The sequence below is a fragment of the Amphiprion ocellaris genome, chromosome 6, assembly GCF_022539595.1.
Source record: "Amphiprion ocellaris isolate individual 3 ecotype Okinawa chromosome 6, ASM2253959v1, whole genome shotgun sequence".
In the NCBI taxonomy this organism is placed as follows: domain Eukaryota; kingdom Metazoa; phylum Chordata; class Actinopteri; family Pomacentridae; genus Amphiprion; species Amphiprion ocellaris.
In genome coordinates this window covers 33263708-33289755 of record NC_072771.1, presented here as the reverse complement: position 1 = coordinate 33289755, position 26048 = coordinate 33263708, and the positions used below count along the sequence as shown (strand labels likewise).

General features: G+C 38.3%; 3 protein-coding genes across 4 annotated transcripts; 2 read left to right on the top strand and 1 right to left on the bottom strand.

Moving 5' to 3' along the window:
• The first annotated feature begins 1640 nt into the window (after window positions 1–1640).
• Window positions 1641–18058, top strand: LOC111580759 (cell division cycle protein 20 homolog B). The gene is made up of 12 exons (XM_023288639.3): window positions 1641–1794; window positions 2073–2121; window positions 9932–10139; window positions 10886–10995; window positions 11480–11531; window positions 12111–12227; window positions 13373–13578; window positions 13728–13822; window positions 15052–15280; window positions 16019–16144; window positions 16223–16346; window positions 17380–18058. The coding sequence occupies exons 2-12, from the start codon at window positions 2077–2079 to the stop codon at window positions 17475–17477; spliced, it is 1410 nt and encodes a 469-aa protein (XP_023144407.2). The 5' UTR covers window positions 1641–1794; window positions 2073–2076; the 3' UTR covers window positions 17478–18058.
• gpx8 (glutathione peroxidase 8 (putative)) lies at window positions 4369–7159 on the bottom strand. Of its 2 annotated transcripts, none has more exons than XM_023288637.3 (3): window positions 6826–7159; window positions 6478–6739; window positions 4369–4982 (listed from the first exon to the last, which is right to left on the bottom strand). In XM_023288637.3, exons 1-3 carry the CDS (start codon window positions 7102–7104, stop codon window positions 4819–4821), a joined length of 705 nt encoding a protein of 234 aa, XP_023144405.1. In that variant the 5' UTR covers window positions 7105–7159; the 3' UTR covers window positions 4369–4818. The 2 variants fall into 2 exon arrangements, with proteins under 2 accessions (XP_023144405.1, XP_023144406.1); XM_023288638.3 differs by having other exon boundaries at window positions 6898–7152.
• Window positions 18059–19724: 1666 nt separating the features above from the next.
• On the top strand, window positions 19725–25589 carry LOC111580756 (uncharacterized). Its single transcript, XM_023288636.3, has 5 exons — window positions 19725–19920; window positions 21704–22072; window positions 22978–23286; window positions 23714–23812; window positions 23906–25589. The coding sequence occupies exons 1-5, from the start codon at window positions 19875–19877 to the stop codon at window positions 23980–23982; spliced, it is 900 nt and encodes a 299-aa protein (XP_023144404.2). The 5' UTR covers window positions 19725–19874; the 3' UTR covers window positions 23983–25589.
• The last annotated feature ends 459 nt before the right edge of the window (window positions 25590–26048 follow it).

Here is a 26048-nt window from a genome sequence, read left to right as displayed (position 1 = left end):
TAATCGATAAACTTTGGGTGCACATGATAGTTTTTGTAAAAGCAGCAACTTACATTTCAAACTTAATTCAAATTATACAGTTTTGACTGTAACTTTTTGAACAACATGCTGTTATTTTACAGATGTTCCCTGTTTTGTTACATTACACACAAGTAGGGAAATTACAGGGGGAAAAAAGAACCAATTTACATGTTAACCATGAAAAATCCCCAGAAATAAGTGTTCAAAGAAAAAAATCCACATCAAAATCTATATTTTCACAAATGGTTATTAATTCTTTTGCTGTATCTGACTGTAAAAGTCTACTGTTTTTCCTGTCATTAAATCAGTCCAAAAAATGTTCTTATTTTACAGTTATTTGCTATTATTCAAAGGGAAAATAATGTATATTAAGGACTGAAAAAATGATAAATAATGTTTTACTTTATTGACATCCAGCTGATCAATTTTTACAACATTTGGCTGTAAAATTACACTACATTTATATTTAAAATATCTTTATTTACAGATTTTGTTTTTTGGGGGGGAATTTACAGGATTCAATTTTTTAAAAACAGTGCTACTTTTTGTTACTAATTGCCTTGATAATTAATCTTTACACTGAGGTCAGGTGCATTATTTATGAATAATTGTCAAAAATTACTGAAAATATTTGAATATTTGTACTTAATTCTAACTATATTCATCACACATCTAACAAAAAATAAATAAATAATATTAAACTTAATTTAACTCCGAATGCTAACTCATGTTTAACTTAATTTACAGAAGTCTAGCCTCTGAGTTAATATAACTTTAATTAAATTAAGTTTGATAAGTTTTAAAAAATTACTCAAAACCAACATGAACTATATTCTTATTAAATTTAACTTTAGATCCAAAATAGGTCAAATATTTACACATTTTTGTGTAATCAGACAAATCGTAGTCTATTCAATATATATTTAGAAACTAAGAAGAAATCGTTTAACTTAATGTAAAAGAGAAAAAAGGCATCAGATTTTATCATTTTACGGTATTTTGGAAAAACAGCAAAACTATTGTTAGAATTTTCGTGTATTTTTTTTACCAGTAATTTATCACAGTGCAAAGTTGCTGGAATGAAATATTAACAGCTACACAATAACATCAAATAATACTAAACACCACCAAACTTATGCCACTTATTATTATTTCCAAAACATTCGCGTAACATTCATTTTAATTTCACGGATCTGATCATTGCACACTGCCGAAGCTATCCTCGTGTTATTCCTACTGGGAACGTTGGCACCATTTCTCATATTAACCTTTATTTTCTGCAGTCAGACTTGACGCTGAATCTCTAATAACCTCTAATAAACTGTGCAAACCGTCAGCATCCTGCAGAAATCAAAGTCTAGCAGGTTGTCCTTGTCTGGATCAGCTCATTAACCGATAAACTGCCGCCTCCTTTAAAACATCACCGCGCTGCTCTTTTTTTTTTAATTTACTCTGTCAAGCTTATTTGTTTCCAGTAGAAACCAGGACGCGGAGGGAATCCCTAAACAGAAGAACAGTCTCCTTAATTAAATACAGAAAGAAAAAAAACGCACCTAACCGCCAATAGCAGGCCAGAGGACGGAGCTTCCCGCTTCTCTGTCCGCCTGGAGACCGTATTTAGGTGGAGGAGCCCCGACAGCACAGGAGACAACAGGTGCAGCAGGCATGGACGGGCCAGAGCCCTCAGACAGGCTGGGAGGAGAGGAAAATGAGGTTTTACTGAAGTAATAGGCGATGGAGACGAAATTAAAGACTGGAAATCCACACAAACTGGTGAGTAGATGATGAAAATAATGTTAAAGAGCCAATAAATGGTGTTTAGTTGACCTGTTGCTGTTGCTGCTGCTGCATCCAGGCAACCACTTCCAACTCCAAACACAGGATTGTTCCTCTCTAACCAACTCTAACTACAACTTAGAGCAAATACATTAGCTTTTTTTGGTGGTATAGGATAATAAAATACCATAAATTATTCCTCAATTTGCTGATTAACTCGTTGAAACTACAGGAGGAAGTGGTTTCACATGATGTGTGTTTGTTTCCATGATCAGGAGGATGCTGACAGATTTCATAGGAAAGAGGAGGCACCGTCCCTCAGAGGTAAGACAGCAAACCTGCATTAAGACAGTGAAAATGTTCAGGTTAACGGTGCATTGTGTGTCTGAGCTGGTGGTGGTGGTGTGGCAGTGTCCTGCTGCAGGCTGTGTGTTATCTGATCGACAGCTGCCAGCTACACTCCTCACTGCTGCCACAAACTGACCTCAGCTGCTGCCACATAACCCCTTTCATTTGCCTGAAAATGTAAAGCCAGAAGGAGGGAAAACTGTGAATGAAAGAAAATTACATTCCACATTTTGCATAGTGATATACACTGATCAGGCACAACATTATGACCACCTGCCTAGTATTGTGTTGGTCTCCTTTGTGCTGCTAAAACCTCTCTGACCCAGTGGGGCATGGACACTGGACCTCTGGGGATGGTGGCAGTGAATCCTGTGGATCCTGCGGGTTGCAGGGTGGGATCTACCTAGATCAGGCTGATCCTGACATCATGGATGCTCAGCAAGAGTTACATCAGGGGAGTGTAGAACCCAGGTGAACACTTGAGCTCTGTTGTGTTCCTCGGGCCAGTTCTGAGCAGTTTTTGTGGTGTGTCGGGGTTCATTCTCCTGCTGAGGGTGACAACTGGTATCAAGGACTGCTGTTGCCATGGGGATTAAGGGGGTTGCTTGACCTGCGATGTTTAGGTGGGTGGGACATGTCAAACATCCACATGACTGTCAGGACTCAAGGTTTCCCAGCAGGACGTTTCATTATAATAAGATGATTGATATTATTCACTTCACATGTCAGTGGTCATAATGTTGCGGCTGATCGGTGTATATCTGGCTCATCAGATTAACACAGTCTAATGCATCAATTTGCATCTACAGAGTGCCTGACTTGGAGAGCATTTGCTTGTTATGGCTTCAGAAATGCAACCATTTGCTTGCTTTTATCACTTTTAGTGGAACTGGGTTAAATTTAAGAGTTTATTGATGCACAGAATCACTTGAGATTCGGTGAAAGTTGAAGTTACCTTCTGGTAGACAGATGCTCAAACATATCTACAAAAATGTCAGAAACATCTTCATTATTATTAATTCAGCAGAGTCAGATCCATGCATTTGCATTTCCAGAGGGCCTCTGGGATGTAGCTCAGAGAAATACCAAGACATTTACTTGTTACGGCTTCAGAAATGCATCAACCTGCTTGCATTTCTCTTTTCATATCATTATTTGAATGGCTGTAGGTGAGTTTCTTGTTGCACAGTAATACTTGAGTTTTAGTGAATGTTAAGGTTACTTTCCAGCAGACAGCTGCTCAAATACATCAGAAACTTCTTTATTATCACTTCAGCAGTCAGATCCATGCATCTGCATCTACAGAAGGCCTCCAAGTTGTGACACAGAAAGAGCAAAACATTTGCTTGTTACTACGACAAAAGTGAATCATCTTGCTCACTTTTCTCATTTCATTACTAGTGGAATATTTTTGGCTGTAGATGAGAATACTGTTGCACAGACTCCCTTTAGGTTTGGTTTGGCTGTTCGAATGTATCAGAAACGTGTTCATTATCATCACTTCAGTCGAGTCAGATCCGTGCGTTTGCATTTCCAGAGGGCGTCTGAGTTGTGGCTGGTTGGGAGGCAGTGTAATGTTAGCTGACGTTTCTGCAGCCAGCTCACACTGCTCTGCGACCTGAACAGCTACATTTCATCGCACTCACTCATTCTCAGTCACATTAAGAGAAACAAGCACCCGGATGCAAAAATAAACATCATTTTCAACTATGTAGCAAGTTTGCAGAGGTGAGAATGAGGTTTATTTTGAAGAAGAGCCTGTCCAGCTATCAGTGTTGGAGCCTATACCACTAACAATGCTAGGTCCCCAGATATTACCCAAGTGACAATGATTTTTCAGCTCCTTACTGTGGGTGGCTGGAAGGCAGTGTCTTGTTAGCTGGTTGGTTCTTCATGTGCCAGCTTACCTGCTGCTGCCCTTCGACTGTCCATTTGATCCACACCAGCAGGGACGATGTCTGCAATCACTATTATCAGTCAACAGTAGCATCTGAAATATTTAGACTACCAAGTGCCCGATGGCAAAGACACAGAAACAAGTGTGTTATCAATGATGTCGGACAGAAAAATCAACAATAACAGGCAGAATATCAGCAGCAATGCATATCTCAGTGAAGCTGGTGTCAATTTTCTGAGTCTGCACCTAAAATGTAGATAAAACGTCGGTTAATTGGGTATTTTTGCACCTAAAACATAAGAAACCTGCAGCAAAAGATCCTGAAATCAAATCAAAATGAAATCATTTTATTGTTGCATGAATGTTAAACAATTTGATGGTCTCAAAATGGGCTAAAATGCTTCATCTTAAGAAACAGGTTTGAATGTAAACATTAGAAAGAGATGGTATAAAGTACAAAATAAGGCACACTGAACATTTGTAAAAAATCCAACATGTCAAAGACTAAACAATCCTTCAGCTGCAGCAGTGGTCATTATTAGGAATGTTCATCCCGACTGTTGTCATTCCCCACAGGATGGTGCCATCACACACACATTAATGGACACAAACACCCCAGCCTGCCCTTGCATGACTATCATTGCCTTTGCGACTGACACTAGTGGATCTTCTCATCCTGCATGTTTCTGCAGGGAGACGTCTCAAACTGCACTCACTGGAAACAGTTCAGTCACCGACACGGACAAAACGTGTCCCGCATCCGTCGCTAGGCGCCATCATAGCTCCACCCGTTTCTTCAGGATGATTTCTCGCACCAGCGCTGTGGCCTCTTGTCGGACGCTTTCCATGGGCTCGTCTGTTCGCCAGAACCGGATCACTTTCCCTTCTGGACTCACCAGAAACTTCCAGAAGTTCCACTTTGGGGTTTTCTGCACAGAATCTGAAAAAAGTAGCACATTACAGAACAGTTAATAATAGTGTAGTGTAGATTTATTTATCTAATCTTTATTTTTTCAATTGAAAAAACCCTAAAAATCTGTTTTTTAAAAGTTTTTTGACCAAGATAGAAACAATAAGTACAAACAGACAATGCAAACAATTTAAATAATGAATGAAATTTTCCTCCAGTCATACAAAATACTACTACTACTAATAATAATACATTTTATTTGTAATACACTTTTCATTTAGGCAAAATCTCAAAGTGCTACATTTAAGCTATAAAATGGATAAAAACAAAACAATAATGTAATACTGCATCATATAGACAACAAAAGATACCTTAAATTATCCCAAGAATGGAATATAAATGATTAAGACTGAACTAAAACAGTGACTCTAAAATACTGGTCCATTATATTGCAGGGATTCCAAATCCCAAATGCTATAGCTTAAATTGTACATGTTTACATTTCTAATACTCATCATAAATCAACTTATGTACACACTACAGCCCCACACTTGTGTTTTATGGACTAATTAGAATTTTAAGAAGCTGTGAAACACTAAATACCATCAAATCTAAATTGTAGGGCAAATAATTGAGACAAGAACAACAATTAGCAATCGCCCTTTTTACTGCTCTTCATTAGGACTTAAATATAGAGATAAAATCCTGCTGAATAAAGTATAAAATAACTAAATATTCATGTCTGCTTTAGTCTAGAACAGAAACTGGGATGGCAATATACTCTCATCGCATCAACACAACATTCACATACTGCAGAATATTAGTTTCTCACGACTGCTGAGACAAAGCAGCAGAAAAAAAGTCAAAAATATGGAGAGCCATGAGACTAAATTGATATTTCACACCAACAAGCTCTTCAAGGCTTAAATCAAAGAAATGCGTAGAAAGTAAAACTATATTTTATATTCCAGTCACCTCAGACTTGTTCTTTCAGGTGTAAGATCATAAACATATTCTAAATGACCTCAGAGTGTCTGAAAGTGCTTTAAAACTTTGTGTTCAGCTGCACAATACAGTGACAGAGTTTTTGGTCTCTATAGGTAGCTAAAATTCTGCCCGGTTTGTCACTCTGGTTTTGGTTCAAGTCATGACAGCTGCCTCTAGAAGACAGGAGTGACTAAAACAGACTGTATGTTCACTTGTCTAGTTAAACAAAAACTAAACATTTGCTTGTTGTAGTTTCAGAAATGTAACAACCTGCTCGCCTTTCTTACTTCAGACCATTATTAGCTTAAAATTTCTGACTGTAGGTGAGAACAAGTTTATCACTTCTCAGAATTACTTGAGGTTTGGTCAAAGTTGAGCCAAAATGCAGGCTATTTTCTGTCAGACAGCTGCTCAAATGTATCCAGAAATACACCAGAAACTTGCATTTACAAGAGAAATAAATATCTATGAGTTCCTACATTTTCTTATAGTCTTTGTGCAGTTGTGTTATTTGATAAAATGTGTATTTCTGCCAAACCTGTGAGGAACTTGAAGGCAGGCTCAGCCTCTGATCCCATTATTTTGATCCTGCTGAAGAAGGGGAAAGTAACTCCGTAGGTGGACTTGGCGAAGGCCTCGATGTCCCTGCTGGTTCTGGTCTCCGTCTCCCCGAACTGTCCACAGGGGAAGGCCAGGACGTTGAAGTGAGAGGTGCCCAGTTCCCGGTGGAGCTCCTGCAGGAACCTGTAGTTCGCCTCCGTGTGCTCGCAATAACTCGCCACGTTTACAACCAAGGACGCCTGAACAGGAGAGAAATCAGTGTGCAGTTACTTGAAAACACTCCCAGAAATGCGCATGAAGCAGTAAAACCTGCTATCTTACTGACTGGATCTGAGTGGGAGAAAGTTTGAACCGATTTCTTGCCAAACTGAAACGACAGCTGATGATGTGGACATACTTTTCCTCGGTACTTCTCCAGGGAAACCGTCCTCCCCTTCGCGTCTTTCACCTCGAAAGAGTAAAAATCCTTCGGTTTTCTGGGTTTCACCAGCTGCGTCTGCAGGAGGAACAAACAGCCCACACCGACCGTCATGCTCAACAGCACCGTCAGTTTCTTTGCTTTGGGGTTGGAGGACTTGGCAGGGTAGCCCCCTAACGCCTCCATCTTGGAGGGGGAAGAACTGAACGGGGACTCCTGCCCAGAGTCCCGGGGAGGACCAGAGGAGGAGCTGCGTAAAGGCGCACACCGTCTGTGCGTAAAGCGACCTGCAGGGGCCTTCAAAATAAAGAAGCCAAAATAAAAGCTGCACACAATTTAATCATATTTCTCGGTGAAAGATTTAGATTAACCCTCCTGTTGTCTTCACTTATGGGCACTCAAAAAAATATTGTTGCTTTGCCTGAAAAAAATCCAAAAACTCAGCAAAAAATTCCCCAAATTTCTGACAATTTGCAAAACCTTCAGGAAGAAAATTCCAATAATTACTTAAAAGTTTCCATTAAAAGTTTTATTTCAAAAAAAAAAAAAAATCCCTCAAATTTGGCAAGAAAATTCTTGTAAATATTTTCAAATAATGAGTAAAACTCTTCAAAAAAATCCTAAAAATATCTAAAGTGATTACATATATATCAGTAAAACTTCTAAGATTTTCTTTAAGAACATTCACAAAAAAAAATCAACCAAAATCCAGTGAAATTCGCTGGATTTTGGTTGATTATATTATATATGTGTATATCCCCCCCCTCCAATTTTCAAACTTTAAAACGGGTCAATTTTGAACTGCAGGACGACATGTGGGTCATACAAACAGCTTGAGCAACAATTTAAGAATACTGTTACAGTCATTCCCATCTAAAATAGCATTTTCCAATAAATATTGATACAAAAAGGGAATCAATAACATGTTCAATGAAGCAGATGTTGCAGTGTTGCATCAGCAATTTCCATATCACAAAACATACAAAACCTGAGGTAGGTAAGAAAAAAAATACAAAAATATATATGTACATGTGTATATACACTACAGTGCTCATAAAAAATAAAATAAAGATTAAGAAAAATATAAGATAAAACTCTAACAGTGCAAAATGAAGATGAATCTGCAAAGAAACTCAAACAAATAAACTAAAGAACAAAAATATATTGTAAGAATAGAAAAAAGAAATAGCGAGTGTAAAAAGGTTGCATGTAAGATCATTCAGTTATAGTTATTTAACATATATTAAAGACATTTTGAATGCATCTGATGAATGTAAATTATTCTACCATTTTCTTTCTTTCTTTCTTTTTGATATTTTCCTGTTTGTTTATTTTTAATTCTCTTTTTATTGAGAGAAGTTAAATTTTTACAACACTCAAAAAATTAGACAGATATACACAAAGTATATACATCCAGAGAGTAGATGTAAAAAGCAACAACAACATTTACAGCAGCTTATTATTGCCTTGGCATATAGGATTTCAAAGTAAAGAATCAATAAATAAATCGATAAATAAAACACAAAAACATTTCCTTCAGTTAAAAGATTTTGAGTCTATATTCATGCAGTCATCCCATCAAAATCAAGTCTCAAAGTCATCACATATCTCATCCATCCCTCCCAGTGTTGCACAAAGGACTCCATCTTCAGGTTTACTAGAAAGGTTATTCTTTCCATCCTGTAAATTCCCATGGTTATGTCTATCCAGATATTTATTCTAGCATTTTCAATTGCAAAAATGTATTCTTCCTAATCTCATGCAGTTATTCCTAAATTCAGAGCAATGAGGGGAAAAAAGATGAGTATAACACTAAGTAGTCAGCCAGCTTCAACAAAGTCCTTATAGGCAAGTCTCTTCAGTCGTCCGCCATCTTGGTGACGCCCAGGCAGTTCTTTCAGGCTAAACAGAGCAGGTCACCATCTGGAAGAATAGGAACCATAACTGTATAAATCAGCACGTCTCAAATCACTACTCAAATCTGATCTGAACTGCTCTAGATGTTTGGTGACTTTGCCCAAAATAAGGTTTTAAAAGCATTTCCTGACGCCACACTTGCAACAACATGTTTGGCTGGTAGCTTTTCCTGTTTCGTCTGTGACAAAGCAGATGATTGGCTTTGTGTTTTTAGGCCTCGGTTATCCTTTCTGCAGATGCACACAGACAGCAGGAGACACTAAACTCATGTAGTGGTCGTTATACTGCTTTTCTATTCCATAACAATGCAGTTTTTCCATGTTGACTATGTTGTCCCTGCATGCAAACTACCTTTGTAGTGTAGTATCTGTGCAGACTGTCCTTGTAACCATACATTTTGGGGTATAAGTGGACTCTCGTGGACTTGGAAAGGTGATGAAATTTCTGTTATTTAGACCCTATAGTGGACCCACATACTGGCAGACGTGCACTTACCACTGTCGATAGTGGGAGGGGTTGGACATGAGTCATACAGCCTCCATCTTTGCTTCTATGGATCCTGTCATAGATTTCTGCTCAGGATTCTTTAAGTTTCTCCTGCATAACATCTCTGGTTGCAACCAGCCTGAATGTCATAGCAACCACTTAGCAACCAGACAGCAACCACGCAAAACAACATAGCAACCACTTAGGAACAATCTTAGCAACCATTAAATAAACTCAAATGGCCCAGAGACCTTCATAGCCGCCACCACCAGCATCTTAGTGACAACTGCCTCATCTTATCTGCTGCTTTGGAAACAATAAATAGTCACTTAGGAAGTTATCACAAAAAGTGTAATTACTTTTGCTTATTGAGAAAGCATGCTCAAACACACAAATACATAACAACAGACATTTTTTTGTGAACTGGGTAGTACAGGACAATATTTGATAAAACATGGTGCAGATATAATATCAGCCCTCTGGATGGGTTCCTTTGAAAGGCTGGTTTGGAAGTCTCAACTGAAATTTGTGCCAATTATTTGCATAATAACACAATTTTAAAAGTATTCTCATTATTAATATCATTATTGTCATTATCATGTCTTCTCAGGAACAACTGGATGCCCATCAACTGACATACAAGCGCTTCAGGAGGCGGATCCAAAGGAACAGCAGAGAGGGTCCGGCTGCCAGTACACCAGTGGCCACTTGGCGGCAGCAAAGCTTCGAGTTTGATCCAGTCTGTCAGCAGCTGCAGCTGGATTCTCCACCAAAGGACCATGAATCAGCACAGACAGTCCTTCAGGGAAGCCCTCAAGGTATAAAACAAACTCATCACAGAGGAATGTAGAACACCCTGATTGTGAGAAATAGTTACCTTGTCTGAAGTGGGACCAGTAAAGCAAGAAGTGACCCAAACTCAGCTTTTAAATGATTTATTTTACCAGTAAGGAGTAAAAATCTTGTAATTTAGGATTTCTTTTGTTGTCCTTTCCTGCTGTTTTACTGAATAATGACACAAACTGCTTGCAGCAGCTGTTGGTTTTCCTGTTTTTATCACCTCTAGAAATATTAAAGCATCTTTACCTTCTGTACATGATCTTTTTAAGTGGATAAAGGAACACTTAACTCGTGTCATATAAGGCCCAATAATGACTTATTACACAGTGCATATGTTATTGTATTGTATGATTATTATTACTTGTTCAGCTTAGTTAAAGGTTCAGGTAGTTTATGTGTCAGTACATTGCGTCACCTCCAGTTTCCAGGTTTAGTTCCAACTTTTGCATTGCTATATTTCAGGGCTGATTGTCAAAAACATATAATAAAAAATAAACTTAGACTGATCACCAGAATTCGATTAATCTCCTGTAGAAGCATCAGCATTGGACCACAAATCAATATCAGTCATAATGTAAGAGTTATTTATGTCTGATTATATTTGCATCCATTTTTTTAATGTAATCATCCTTACTACATCCAGATGTTTCACCATACATGAACAGTGTATTTATCCCAGTACTGTTGTGATGAAGTTTCCTGTGATACTGTTTTGCTTCATCAGAGGCAGCACTGGTTCAAGGTGTGTCCCACTGTGAGGCTTTTAAACCATCGAACACAACACGCTGTGTCGCTGCCAGCAGACTGCCTGCCGTAATAAATGCCACTGAACAGGTTTGTTTCAGGGACTTGTATCACTGTAGTTTCATTGGGGTTTTTGTGTTGTTTTCTGCTGTGTCACCAGCTTACAAGAAAAACAAAAATGAAAGCCGTGTAGAGAGATGGGAAAATTTAAGGGGGTGTTAGAATCCCTCCAGTGAGAAGGAAAAAATATTAAATCAGATGAAATGAGAATTTTTTTTTTTTTTTTAACTTCGGTGAAAATATCAGAGAAAAGCATTCAGTTTACCAAGATTACTTGAAATGAAATCAGAAAAGCTGTAAAATCATTTAAGATCAAGAACATTACCTAGTTTGCACTGACACTAAAATAAATGTGGGATAAAACTACGATTTTAAGTGCCATTATGCCACAAAATACATAAAACGTGGTCCAATTTGGTCAGAAAACCTGCAAAGTTTTGATTAATTCTCATTGTTAGAAGAAAAATGAATATCTGCCCCATTCATCTAAACAGTATTATTTCCTCTTTTGCAGGAATGGGTGTGGACAGCTGCAGGAAAAGAACGCAGAATATCACAGCAGGCTGGTACAGCATGAATGACTCGATAATCTGAATGTCAATCAGTGGAGTGATGCTGCATGATGTCAAGCCATTGTTAAAGTGTGTGTTTATGTCCACAGTTGCTGATACAATTGTCTTTTTACATGATCTCTTACAAGATAGTCACACATCCGCCTTGTCTTGTGTGGTGTTTATGGAGGGCTGGATATATTTAGAACAAAAACATGACATCATGAGAACAAGATACAATAATTTGATGTAAATCCTTAATCCAGACATTGAAGGACAACTCTCCTCAGACACTTTTAGACACACAGCTTTAACATATTGGGAAAACACACCTTTTCAGCTTTATTTAACCTTACATGAGCACTTCAGCTTGTGTATGTCCTTGCTTCAGTGCAGCAGATAGTTTAAATAAGATCTGCAACAAGTGTTTAAAGTGGTGTGATGTGGATGTTTGCTGCAATTCTATATTAATGTTTGGTTTTCTTTTAAACTTGTCACAAGCACTGGCTTCATTTAACAACAACAGCAGATCCAAGGTGCATATGTGCTTTACACCACTGTCTTTTTGTTTTTTTTGTTTTTTTGCCTTTGCAGGTTCTGATGACAGAAGACATGATTTGCAGCCATTTGACATCTTGAACGAAGCCCCTGTGACTCTGCAGGGAAAGTCAGTGATGAAGTTGGGGGCGCCATCGCTGCTGAATGATTACTGTAAGAAAAAATACATACTGTAATATATTTACAAATACATGTGGAAAAAGCAGTCGTTTTTTTTTCTGTTTCTGAGTTCAGAGGATGAAGCTGGTGATATTAAATGCTTTTCATATTTTTAACACATCCCATTAAAAAGTAACACTGGTGACCTTTCAGTACTGCCTACGCTGTGTGTGACACTTAACACTGAGCTTATTTGTTCCTACTGAAGATAATAACCTTGAACGATGAGTCAACAAGTCCATTCTCAAGACATTCTTAAAGTCTTAATAATTTCCTGTAACAGCTTGGCACTGTCATTTTTAAGCAGAGGTTATTCAGACAGCAGAAAAAATGTGTAACTGTTGAGGGACTATTTTAAACGATGGATGAATACATAGCAGCAGAACTGGTGTGTGAGAAGTGACTTATGAGTGATTTATGGCTAAGATGGCTCATACCAGCCTTGCTAGTAGTTGCTGGACAACATATATCAGACTTTAGTTTAGCTGAATATGGGATTGAATGACTTTCTCAGTGCAGTATAAAAACAGACGCGATTTTACCCAGCTACTAATGAAGACACTGATTTTGTTCATTTGTTGGTAATAGCAACAGGGATTTTACACTGGAATATGTACATTAAGCAATTTATGAGCCTATTCCAGTATTGCTAAACTCAGGTTTTCCAAAATGACTACCTTCAGATAACAACAGCATTAAAAAATAGGAATTTATTCCCCAGAATCTCATTTTTGACACTATGGCGGAGGCTTTTAAGTGCCATTTAGAGCAAAGTGCGTACGCATTTGACCCAAATACAAGAAATATGAAAACTAGAAGAGTCTTTTCTGTGCCCTGGTTTACAAAAACAATGAGTATGGGGTGTGTTGGGGTGATTTCAGTTTTCAAAATCATGTTTACAGCCATATAAGCTATGAAGAAATGACTAGAATGTCTTGTTATCAGTCTTTCTAACTATCATGGGGTGAAATGACCCTGTAGTTAAAAGAAGAATCTACTAAGGACACAGCAAAATATAGCTTCTGACTTGCAAATACACCCATATTAAAAACTTAGCTAATAAAAAGCTAACAGTTAAGAGTTATTCTGTTCATAGTAAAGCCTCTGTAGTCTTTTTTTTCCCATCTCTTTCCTTTCAGACACTAATCTCCTCGACTGTAGTTGTGATGGTTTGGTTGCATTAGCTCTGGCCTCCTCCGTTTACATTTGGAATTCAGAAACTCGTGCCCTGGTGGGACATTTGGATCCACAACTAGGACATACCCACCGTCAGTCCATCTCATCTCTGTGCTGGAGCAGAGACGGCAGAACTCTCTGCATCGGGACCAGACGAGGGCAGATACAGGTACGTTCTCCGGAGCTTCAAGTAAATGAACGCATTTGGTTGGAAACTGATTCACACAAACTGTGGTCTGGGGTCTGTGAAGGGGGAAGGGCAGCAATCGGCTGAATCAGCAGGATGACGGTTTGTGGTGTCTCTCTTTGACTTCTTAGCTGTGGGATGTTGAACAGAAGCAGAGCATGAGATGTCTGCTGTCGCACCTGTCTGTGGTCGCAGGCCTTTCCTGGAAGCAGCAGTTACTTAGCAGGTACAGTTTGTTTTTTTTTGTTTTTTTTTAAAAACAGAAAATTCATTATTTGAAAAAGGCTCAGTATGATTTTCAGCTTTATAACCTTCATCAAAGCCAGAATAACACAATTCCAGTCTAAAAATAAAACTGTTTAGAAGTTTTTAAACTGTCTTTAAACTGTTTTATTTGGGCAACTATTAATAATTGTCATCCTGGTAATACACTGAACCCATTGTAAAGTACAACACAGGATCATCCCACATGTGGATCCATAACTGCACAAGCCAGCCATCTTTTTTTTGTTTAAAGAGTCTATAATAAATCAGATTAATAAAAATAAATAAATAAAAATAACATATTTGTGAGGGAAATGTGTATATAGCTGTCCGGACGTGCATTTTAAATTCGAAATGTCAGACTGGACTGGTTGGATAATAGACCCAAGAATATCAGGAGGCAGGGATACTTAAAAGAGTATATGTGAGGAAATACTGCTAGTATTAAAATTATATATGTTAAAAAAAAAAATGAATGTAGAAAAAGGAATGTAGATACGGTCAAGACAACTTGCTGAAGTTCAAAGTGAGCATCAGAATGGGGAAGAAAGGGGTTTTACGTGACTTGAACGTGGCATGGTGGTTGGTGCTGGTCTGATGAGTCTTGATTTCAGCTGTGACATTCAGAAATCATGGATCCATCCTGCTTTGTATCAACGACGTAAAGGTGTGAGGGATATTTTCTTGGCGCACTTTGGGCCTCTTAGTAGCAGCTGAGCAGGGTTTAAACGTCACAGTCTACCTGAGTATTGTTGCTAACCATGTCCATCCCTTTATGACCACAGTGTACCACCTTCTGATGGCTACTTCCAGCAGTATAGTGCACCATGTCACAAAGCTCAGATCATCTCAAACTGGTTTCTTGAAAATGACAATGAGTTCACTGTACTCCAAAGGCCTCCACAGTCACCAGATCCCAATCCAATAGAGCTTTGGGATGTGGTGTAATGGGAGATTCATATCATGGATGTGAAGGCGACAAATCTACAGCAACCGCGTGATGCTATCATGTCAATATGGACCAGAATCTTTGAGGAATGTTTCCAACACCTTGTTGAAAGTATGCCACAAAGAATTAAAGCAGTTCTGAAGGAAAAAGGAGGTCCAATTTTTACTAGCAGTACGTACCTAATAAAGTGTTCAGTGAGCGTAAACTGTCTATTAAATGAAGTATTTTTGCTGGAAGAACAGCGGCTCTGTTCTGGGACACATCCATCACCTCGACCCTCGGGCCTCTACACCTCTAGTGGGCGTAGCCGTCCAGAAGGAGGCGATCTGCAGCCTGCAGTGGTCACCGGAGGACAACTGGTTGGCCAGCGGCTCCACGGAGGGTCACCTGCATATCTGGGATGGTGACATCACAGGTGTCAAAAGGTCACGTCAGCCAATCGCTACAATGAAACAGCCCAGCGCTGTTAAGGTCAGTGTACTTGACTTGAGATAAAAATGTAAAAAATGCCTTGTATTCATAATTAATGTCACATTCTAGTGGTCTGTTTTCACATGAAATTAAATAAATCTTTCTGTTTGAAAAAAGCCACATTAAATATATTTCAACATTTTCTGTTGTACTTTGAGCAAAAATGCTAACATGACTACAATGACAGCAATAATTCTACTATTTAACATAAAGACACTACCTTTGCCACAGTCTCTCTCATAAACATGTTTTCATGCTCACATTTCATGTCATTAGTTATGCTCGTATTTGATAAAAAATATGTCACCCAAACTTCTTACAGGACGTCCTGATGGGAAGATGAATATCTGCACCAAATATCGCTGCAATCTGCACAATATTTATTAAGATATTTCAACTGTGAATGCTGGACGCACCAACCAACCGATACTACCATCTGTGCAGCCTCACCTCTAAAAACATGACTTGGTGGTGCATCTTTTGACTGATCTGTGTCACTTTCTTCACTGGAGTACACCTGCATCATTTCTCATGGTTCACAGTTTTGGTGGCACAACCATGACACATGTTGCAAACAGCTGCACACTCGGTTGTACAACGTGATGATGACTAATCTCAAGCTGTGCAGACTTCACTAGCATGCTGCTGATTGCTACGCTTCAGATATTAGCTGTCGTTATACAGAAGCTTAAAACATACCACTAGCTGATCTTGCATTTTGTGCGTTTTGTGTGTTAGGCGATGGGATGGTGTCCATGGCAGAGACAGGTGATCGCTACAGGAGGAGGATGGAAAGATGGAGAGCTGAGAATCTGGGACACACTTTCAAGCTCTTGTTTGACGTCGATCAGCACAAATTCACAGGTTCTTCAGACTTAAAGTATAGATGCTTTTACTGTGTATAAAGGCTCCATAGTTAACTTCTCATGACTTCATTTGCAGATCTGTTCCCTTCGATGGGCTGAAAAGAAGCGATATCTGATCACAAGTCACGGCCTCCCTCATCACCAAGTCGCCTGCTGGAGGTGGGAGTTTCCCTCCATCAGCCCGATCAACCAGCTAACAGGTTAGAAACCCAAAATAATGTACTATCACTGCAGCCCTCATCGATTTCTGTTTAACACTTTACAACACCCACGTAGGAATAAATGCAGCGCATCATTACACATGCTGAGTAATAAAGACATTGCAGCGTCTGACATTTTGTCTCATTTATGTCCTGAACTTCTGCTGAATGTGAAACTATTAAACACATTCAAACCAGCTGCATTTGAAAAAATCCTTGTAGTATTGTGACTTCATGACGACAAAAGAAAGACTTGACAGAAGGAACTAGAAAACTTCAAATGTTCAGCAGTCTGCTGTGGTATTCTTTAACTCAAACTGCTTACCTGGTTGGTTTTTATCCTGATTTAAGCTACTGATTGGAGGGCTGCTTTAGTGTGGCTGGCCCTCTGACCCCAACTTCCCGTTAAATACAAAAACAGAATTTCCCCTTGCCAGATCAATAGCACATAAAGAAAACAAATAAAAAGACATAGCATTGATCTTGGCAGTTTACTGTGGATTTTCTTCTTCTTTTTGAGGGGTAGAGGGGCGATCTAACTCTAAATTCTAACCACTGAGTGGAGACAATTTCTGTCTTTGCGAGAGCTGTGGTTGTGGTTGATTTGAGAAGCTATCTTCAAGTTTTCCGAAAGGTTTTAAGAAGTAGGTCACTCTGAGACTTCATTACTTTTTCTCACAAGAACTTTTACAGCCCCATTGATTGTGTCCACTCTTGTCGAAGTTTTCTTGGCAGTTGTTCTGTCTCCATTTTCTCGTGGTAGCACAAAAAAAAATTCATCAATCAGCAAATGGTCTTAAAAATATTAATAAATCTTATAATCTTGGAAACTTTTTTCTTTATTAGCTATTTTTATACATTATTTTTATTCAAATGAGGTACTTGTGTGAAATGTATTTGACAGTTGGAGTCTATTTTATGTTTTTTTTGTATGTGTGATCCCACCACTAGCACTAACTGTTAGTACTTGTTACTCTACAGCAGTGGTGGTAATAAAAGACAACGTGTAATAACGTTGCTGTTTTTTATTCAGGTCATTCTCATCGAGTCCTGCACTTGGCCGTAAACCCTGACAACACTCAGATCTTCTCCGCTGGAGCAGATCAGCGCTTTCACAGCTGGGATCTGTAGTTATTAACATGACTGCTGAATGTTGTTGGCGTCTGGTCCGACCTGTGTGAAATCTCTATCCACATACATATTGATTAAATATTGCTCGCTTTCTTCTTTCTTTCTTTCTTTCTTTCTTTGTAAGAAACTGCTCACTTCCTGCCCTCCACACTTCACTTAACTAACCACAATATCAAGCTGTCTTATCATCAGTCCACATCAGCTGTCAGGCTTCATGTCTGACAAGATATTTAAATTTATAAAGATATAACAGAAACAATGCATTATTTAACACTTACACACAGTTTTACTGAATATTGTGCAGGTTTCAATAGTGATAGTGTCTTCTTCAGCCAAATCGCACTTTAGTCATAAAAAATGTCTCAGCATCGGTCATTTATAATCTTGTCACATCATCACAAATATGTTTTATATAAGTGATTCAAGCAACATTTGAAAAATATCGATGTCGCACTTGCATTATGTTAACATCTGAAAATACATTTTTGCAAAGTAACCTAATGGAAAACAGCATTTCAACACAAACCAACACTTTTACCAACTGAATTAAAATGTGGGAATCTTATTTTATCCTTGTTTAATTGTGTGCTTTCTCCTTTTCTATTTAGCTTTTTGCTTGATATTTGGCGATAAGTGAATTTGCTGTGGTTTATTTTGGAAGTTACAACACTTAAATAAAAGCTACACATGACTAGAAAGCAGAGTAAAGTCTAAAAGCAATTATGATGTGTGTTGCTTCTCCCGGTGAGGCCAGCTCAAACTACCCCTACTCCATTTTTTTCTAATGTAGAAAATAAATAAAATGAATCTGTTGTGGTTTATTTTGGAAGCTACAGCACCTTAGGCATCAACAGAAGGCAGAGTAAAGTCTGCTTGGCAAAGAGTTCTGTGCAGAAGAATTCTCATTGCAAATATGTAGCCAGACCAGAACACTTTGTGCAAAAGTACTGTGGTGAAGGCTTCCTTCTGAAGACAAAAACAAAAGCAAGACCTTCCTAATGTGGTATCTCTGGTGGGTAACAAGTTCACAGATACAGAGATGGAGAGATGCTGCTGCAGTGTGACCTCCTCGCCACAGATGTCTGCAGAAGACTACTCAGCAACACTTCAGACGAAGATGAAATATGTTGCAAACATTATAAATGCACATCATCACTAGCACATTTAGCTCAAAGCTCTGCCATGCCTCAAGTTCTGCCTCGCTGCACCAAAGCACAGAGCGTGAACCTGGGCAGCAGGTAAGTTTTTCACATCTGCAAGTGCAAAAATAAATGAAAAATGAAGCAAAATACACCACTGTCACAATGGTGACAATGGTGCTTGACAATTCAAGCAACAAAACATAAAAAAAACACACTGAAAGGCCCACATCAGCTGTGTGTCTATGAGTGTTTACTGCAGCCCAGAATCAACTCTATAGATCAGCCACAAGATATCACACGCACATCAGATGAACAGGATAGCACAGCTAGAGAAAAACTGGCTCTACAAGAAATCCTGCTCAAGAGCCAAGATCAAGGTCTACTTCATTGCTTGTTGAAATATCTCATTTACTGCCACACAGGACAAATACAGCAGCATTAGGAAGGTTCTGAGATTAGATATCATTTGCAGGATGTGTTTGCAAAGCCAGTGTTTACTTTTCTGACCCACTTTTCTGCTTTTGATGAAATGCACATTGTTCAATTACAGTTTCACATCCAATCCAGGTAATGCACACAGAGGGAAAAACTGACGTCTTTGCACGTCACTGCCTTTAAATGTATTTATTCTTTGTACATTTCTAAAAGCTGTGTTTGTTCTAATAGTACACTCAAACTAACATTAACTAAAGTGCTTATAATAGACTGCAGGGTGGAGCCCTGGTATTTTTAGCAGCTCCGATAAAATCCCAGCTCCTTCCTTTCCTGTAATCAGTTACAGCCTGTTCAACCACAGTCTGTTCTTTTGGTTCTTCAAAGAAAGCACAAAAGTTCAGTGACACCCATGTAGATTGCAAATGTTCAAAAAAATTGAAATTGGAGAAATATTTTGGGAAAGCAGAATCATTAAAAGGAAAGATTTAGCAGAAAAGTGCATGACTTGACAGAGTAACAACATGAGGTGAAAGTTTCGCTTGCAAAGTATTGATGAAAACTTCCTGATGCAGCTAATCAGTTAACTTTGGACACTCCCATTCATTTTCCCAGCTCTTGCGTCAGCCTACAGAATGAGCCGATGCTATAAACTTCCCTGAGCAGAAGGAGTTGTAGGCAGACGAGAGGAAGGGAGAGGGCGAGTGGAGTAACATGCTGCATAATCAGCACAGTTTTGGAGCTTTTCACATGATCAGCTGTTTGGTGAAAAGGAAGGAAAAAACACAAATCACCTTCCAGGAATATACACGGATTCTACTGCATGTTTACCAATGAGACGCAGGTTCTGCAGCGGCTGGTTGTTCTGGGTAACTGAAACTTCTCTAACTTGTGTCAAGATTGCTATAAATTGTCAATTATTTTTCATAATTTAACGAAATGTAACACCAAGTACAACAGCTGACAGGTGTTCATTTTTATCGGTTATGTTATTTTAAGTTAGGACTTTCTGTTATAAGACAGTTCTGCTGGAAGATACTTTAAAGTAAAATACAGAACCTCATCACTGAAGTCTTCACACTGTTCCTCACGCATCCTTTGTCTAAAACTGCCACCGGAAAAAATAAACAAGAGAGTAACACACCATAATCTACACACTGTACTAAAATAACAAGTCAGAATATGAGACGTAGGCCCCTGAGTCATACCTGTAAAAGCCCTCCTACATATGAGCAAGAATGAGCATCTCATGCCTTTTTTTAAAGATGTTTTACATCTGTTTTTACTTGTGTCTCTGCAGCTGTTACACCTCAGTTTGGTGTCTTTTTGTGTCTCCTTGTGGCTGTTTCATCTCTCTTTGTCATTGATTTGTGTCTCTTTACATCTGTTTCGCTTCTATGTCGTCATTTTGTGTGTCTTTGCACTTGTACTGCCTCTTTTCGTGATTGTCTTCCTTTCTTTGCAGCTGTTTTATCTCCGTCTGTAGTTGTCTTGTGTCTCTTTGCAGCTGTTTAACTTCTGTTTGTGGTCCTTTCATGTCTTTTTGCAGGTTTTTCACACCTGTGTGTTGTTTTCTGGTGTCCCTCTGCCCCTGTTTGTGGTTATCTTATGTGTGCTTGCAGCTGTTGCCTCTCTCTTCATGGTTTTCTTTTGTCTCTTTGCCTCTGTTTATTGTTATTTTGTGTCTTCTTGCAGCTGTTTCATCTTTTTTCATGGTTGTCGTGACTGTTTTTGTAGATGTTTCACCTGTGTTTGTGGTCTTTTTGCATCTCTTATCAGTCATCTTCCATCTGTATGTAATTGTTTTGCAGCACTTTCAGCTGTTTTGCATTTGCTTGGAGTCTTTTTGCATCACTCTGGACATGTTGTGTCCCTTTGTGGCCACTGTGTGTGTCCTAATAGAAATTTTGTATCTCTGTAATAATTTTCCTCCTCTTTTCAGGTTTGATATTTGCTTCTGTTTGCAGTCCTTCTGCATCTCTTTGCACTTGTTTCATCTCCCTTCGTGGTTGTCTTGTCTCTTACATCTCTGTTTGAGTCCTTTTATGTCTCTTTGCAGCTTTTTCACCTCTGTATGTACTTGTCTTGTGGCTCTCTGCAGTCGTTTTACCTCAATTTGTGGATGTCTTGCATCTTTTTACAACTTTTTACCTCTGTTTGTGGTCATTTCGCGTCTCCTTGTATTCATATTGTGTAGTGGTTTTGCATCTAAATTGTAATTCTGCTCTTTTTCTGTAGTTTTCTTTTGTGTAAATTATTGACAGATTGGCATCACTCTAACAGACTGATGAAGCCAGAAATGTTATGAATCTCCTCAAGAAACTTTAGTTTCTTGAAATGTCACTAAAAAAGCTTTAGTGACATTTTGCTGGTAAAATGAAACTCAAGTTAAAAGAAAAAGAACTTCAGCTTAATTTCAGCATTTGTTTACATTAGAGACTGTCAGACTTTTTCCCCAAAGTTCCTTTCCCACACAGAGACTCCTCTGCACAGGCTTTTTAGATACACAATTTAAAATTTGTGTTATGAACAACTAAATATACTAAAATTATAACCATTAAAGATAAAATTAAAAGACTCAGTAGGCCCAATAACCTTACACAGCTGATATCAACTCATCCATTTTCCTCTCTGTTATGTCCCCTGATATAGTATTGTGCCATGGCTTAGCATCAGGCCAGAGGCCCTCACATTACTTCCTGGTGCAACAACCGATGTCCTGGATCACAGCCCGGAAGTTTTGTCAGAGGCACTATGTGGACCTCGCTGTCCTGAGCACACAGGAGCAATACTTCACTCTCCTCAATGCCACAGCTGCAAACAAAGTCAGCTTCTGGCTCGGTCTGCAGCGCCAGAGTGTCTTCAGTGACTGGAAGTGGGTGAACGGGGAAGAGCTGCGCTACCAACACTGGTTCAGGAGAAACTACGAAGGCCGCTGTGCAAGTTTAGAGGCCATGTTGAAGAAAGATAAGAAGCTGCTGGCTCGCTACTGTAAAGAACCACACATGGTGGTCTGTCAGGGTAAGTAATGCTGTTATTTCAGGGTTAGAAACAGATACATACGGTAACTTAAAATACAGCGATATGGCGAACAAGTGAAAGTGTTTTGACAATGACATAATGAGTAAAATCTGGTCTTACCGGTTCTACCTGGGCTTCTCACACAGCATCACATCCCCCATTCGTTTTGATATGGTTGACATTGTTTTCATCCTGAAATGGTATCCGAATTCAGTTTAGCTGCTTCATCTTAGTATTTTCCAGGCTGGCTCACTCTCACACTTTCTTACTGAACAAAGTGCAGCCTGCATCAGTGTGTTATCAGTTACACCTGTGCATGTCCTAATATGACAAGTGTCAGCTGTGAAAAATGTTGTTGTTGAGTCTTTTTGCAGCCAGATAATGCAATTCAAATTGATTTCAATAGCAATAACTTGCAGCCTATGTCATCTCATAGCATTTCAGATATTTTAAACAAAGAACAGAGAACCCAACAATCCAACACTGCCTTTGGAAGGAATCCAAAGCTGCTTTCTTTAAGCTTAGTTTTGGATGGTGTCCATAGTGAAGCTGGAAACCTGTACAATAAATATGGCCTTTCACATATTTACACTTCATACTTCCCCCCTCTGTTTGTTTGTAATAAATTAGTGTGAACATGATATCAATCAGTTGACCCTGACTTCTCCCATGGTCATGTTTTAGTATTCTATGTATTTTAAGATCTTCAACTGATCTATATTTTTTAAGTCAACCTGTTTTCTCCATCAGTTTTTGTGCCCTAGTTCTGACCCCAGTTGTTATTTTTTGTAATACTCAGTCTAAAAAGATTCAGCAGATAACCCTCACTCCAGCTCCAACCAGTTATCTCAATGATGCCTGACCCAAACGTAAAATTTTCCTCTGACTTTTTTTTATCCTCACAGGTCCAGTTTCCCCACAGTCAGTCACAGTGGACTCGGTGGGTTCCTGTCATGTGAATCTCAGCTGGAACGTCTCTGCCTTTATGCAGATGACACCACACTCTTACAATGTGACCATATGCAGCAGCACGTGTCATACGCTCCTTCAAAACAACACCAACGGCTCTGCCTTCATGAACGTCAACATCTCCAACCTAACTTCAGCCACTGACCACTTTATAGAAGTTTCTGCTTTTATTGTTCGGTCTGACAGTTCTACAGGTGGGATTGTGATCCTTCAAAATAAACCCACGACTGTACAAGTCAAAACAGGTAGGAAGGACTTTAATTTATGTGCGGTAGATTCTGCTTTTCTAAATGCCTAATAATCAACAACAGCTTGACAATTACATTGAAATTAATTAATTTAAATCATGGCGAGTCACTCATTAAATAAAAATATGAACAATTCCAATGTCTATGTTTTTTCAGTAGCATTAAATACTCTTTGAACTCGTCATACATTTTATTTTTCATTTCTTTTTTCTTTTTTTGACGTCTTGTTGAATTACACAATATATTAATTTCTGGAAGATCTTACCAATATATTATCAGAATTATTTGGTATTATTAGAAATAACCTTTTTCTAAGCAGGTCCAAACACAACTTGCAGATCAATGAAGCAGATAATTTTGTAATACTCTGATGTTCTTAAAACTCATGTGTCTATATATATGTGTTTGTCTTTTTCCTTCACAGCTGACTCTTGCGAGCAGCACAAAATTATTCTTATCGTGTTTGTGTTGCTCATGTCGGTGGCTGCTTCTCTGTGGATATTTTATTGTGTCATGAAAACAGGCAAGTCTCCTTCCTTATGTCAAAAAATTAAAATACCCCTAAAATACTCCTCATAACACTGTTTTTCTTCTACAAATGATTTCACTTGACCAGATTATGAAGAATCACCGGTGGAGCTCTCAGGTGTGGAAGTAGTGCGAAGCGTTCAGAAAACCAGGGGAGTCAGCTAACAGGGAGAAGAAAAGAAATTCTTGACCTCAAAGACCGAGAAAAGCTATATAGTCTATTAGTACCTTTGTTCAGAATGTCATGATTTGTTTACAAATGTATGAAATGAAATATCCTGAAGAAAGCGAATATATATCAAAAGTAAACAAGTGAGTTTTGGGGTCTAAAAATGTCCAGAAATGGACACAGCTGGTCAGTTTAAGGAAAACAAGTGTTTGAGAATCTGACCAGACTTAGAAATGTGCCGTTGTGTCATCATAGCTCATGCTTCACTTTCCTGCTGCTGCATCACAATATTCACTTGCAAACAGGAATGAAACGACGACTATTAGCCAAGATGTGTTAATGTCACAGGAAGATGAGGATTGTTTGCATTTTTATTACACTAACACCCTAGTTTCTGTATTTATCATCCAGTTAGAGCTGGTTTCTGCGCTGCTTTCGTTCATATATGTTTTTATGAGTTAACACTAATGTAACACTTAGTGCAGCTGCTGCATAGTCAGAAACTTTTAGCACCAACTTTGCTGTGCAAAGTTCCTGTTGAAAGTTCTGCCTGTTGCCCTATTACATTGGTCTCAGTTTAAATCTGAATATTTGAGTCTGTTTTATGTTTTTTCAGTTGTTCACATTGAATCCCATAAATGAGGAAATGAAGTTAAAACTCTAAGACCTTAGGCTATGATATGATGAAAATAAACAGGCATTTGTTTTTATTATGAGCTTATCATTAGCTAAATAGATTTTTTTTAATTAAAAAAGCTACTACTATTCAGAAGAGAATATGTGGCTGTAGGTGGATGGTTTGTTAAATTAGAGATACATATGTGAAGGATGTCTCTAGACATTAAGACCAATGAAAATACAGCCTACATACACTGACACTGTTTGGACACTATCCAAAACAGGAAAGATAGCAGGAAGAATAATCTCTGGATTTTTAGGGCATCTTTGTGTCATATTAATTCTTTATTGTCCTATCCCTTTCTTCACTAAAGCTGCCCGACCTGCTTCTGTTTCTTATATTGTCTTTTCTGAGATAATGTGTCATCCTTGAAGTATCAGCATGGAGCAATGAAGCAAAGCATCACATGGGTGATTGCGGTGTCCATTTTACAGCAGGTTTATTTCTAGATGACAGCATCACGCAAGCTAGATTTTGAGGCCCTGCTTAATATTACAGCACAATACAAAGGTAGCTAGAAATATATCAGCTTAAAGTAGTTTTATTGTTAAACTCGAAAAGGCGGTGTGTTTGCAACTTCATATGACTGCAGCTGAGAATGAATGAAACTTATGTGGATTCTGAATCAGCAGCAAGGAAGAAATTGCAAAATATTAAGTGTTAAATTGTAGTTCTCTTCGTTTTGTTTTATTTTTTATTTTTAGTATTATTTTTCTATGCACATAACAGAAGGGTTATCCTGTTTGTTTCTTTTAAAATGCACAAGGTCCGTGCAATCTAATCTACTGTTCCTGGCCAGAAGTTAAAATATGGATGAGCATCAACTCTGTTAAAGTAAAAATCCAAAATATCTCAATGTGGTAGCAGATTTTAAAAGTACTAGTCACATTGTGAAAATGCAGCTAATTAAAGTATTTGATATTATTCTCACTCTGCACTTTTATTTTGCTACTATTTGTTTTCTCTTTGTGTTTTGTTTGATACTGTATTTTATTTTTCCCCTGGTCCTACTGATGCACGCTGATTATGGTACTTACAACTATCTACAGTTTCTTTTGAAATGCATTTACTGCTTCATATTAGTCGAAGTGTTAAACGTAGTCAGGCCTTTTGTGGTAACGGACTGTATAAAAAAGATGGACGTAGCCTTCGAGTCTGAAAAGCAAAGCCAACTCTGAAGTGCTTTAAACTTGCATTCTCTCTAATGTCCAGCAGAGGGTGACTCATATACTTGCAGCTAGTGTAGGAGTCTATGAGAAAATAACAGTATTTTTCCCTTGATCTCCTACCTTTGTAAACTATTTTACAAATAATTTATGGTCTCAGTTGGTAGTTTCCAGGTTTTTTGAATACAGCACAGTGTTCATTTTGTAAATTATTGGC

Bases quoted from the DNA above. Each gene is read 5' to 3' on its own strand.
- LOC111580759 (XM_023288639.3), top strand. From the start codon at position 2,077: ATGCTGACAGATTTCATAGGAAAGAGGAGGCACCGTCCCTCAGAG. The intron at 15,281-16,018 runs GTCAGTGTACTT...TTTGTGTGTTAG, and splicing joins AACAGCCCAGCGCTGTTAAG to GCGATGGGATGGTGTCCATG. The intron at 16,347-17,379 runs GTTAGAAACCCA...TTTTTTATTCAG, and splicing joins CCCGATCAACCAGCTAACAG to GTCATTCTCATCGAGTCCTG.
- gpx8 (XM_023288637.3), bottom strand. From the start codon at position 7,104: ATGGAGGCGTTAGGGGGCTACCCTGCCAAGTCCTCCAACCCCAAAGCA. The intron at 6,740-6,825 runs GTCAGTAAGATA...TCTCCTGTTCAG, and splicing joins CTTTCTCCCACTCAGATCCA to GCGTCCTTGGTTGTAAACGT. The intron at 4,983-6,477 runs GTTTGGCAGAAA...TACTTTTTTCAG, and splicing joins TGCCTTCAAGTTCCTCACAG to ATTCTGTGCAGAAAACCCCA.
- LOC111580756 (XM_023288636.3), top strand. From the start codon at position 19,875: ATGTTTACCAATGAGACGCAGGTTCTGCAGCGGCTGGTTGTTCTGG. The intron at 23,287-23,713 runs GTAGGAAGGACT...TTTCCTTCACAG, and splicing joins GACTGTACAAGTCAAAACAG to CTGACTCTTGCGAGCAGCAC. The intron at 23,813-23,905 runs GCAAGTCTCCTT...TCACTTGACCAG, and splicing joins TTATTGTGTCATGAAAACAG to ATTATGAAGAATCACCGGTG.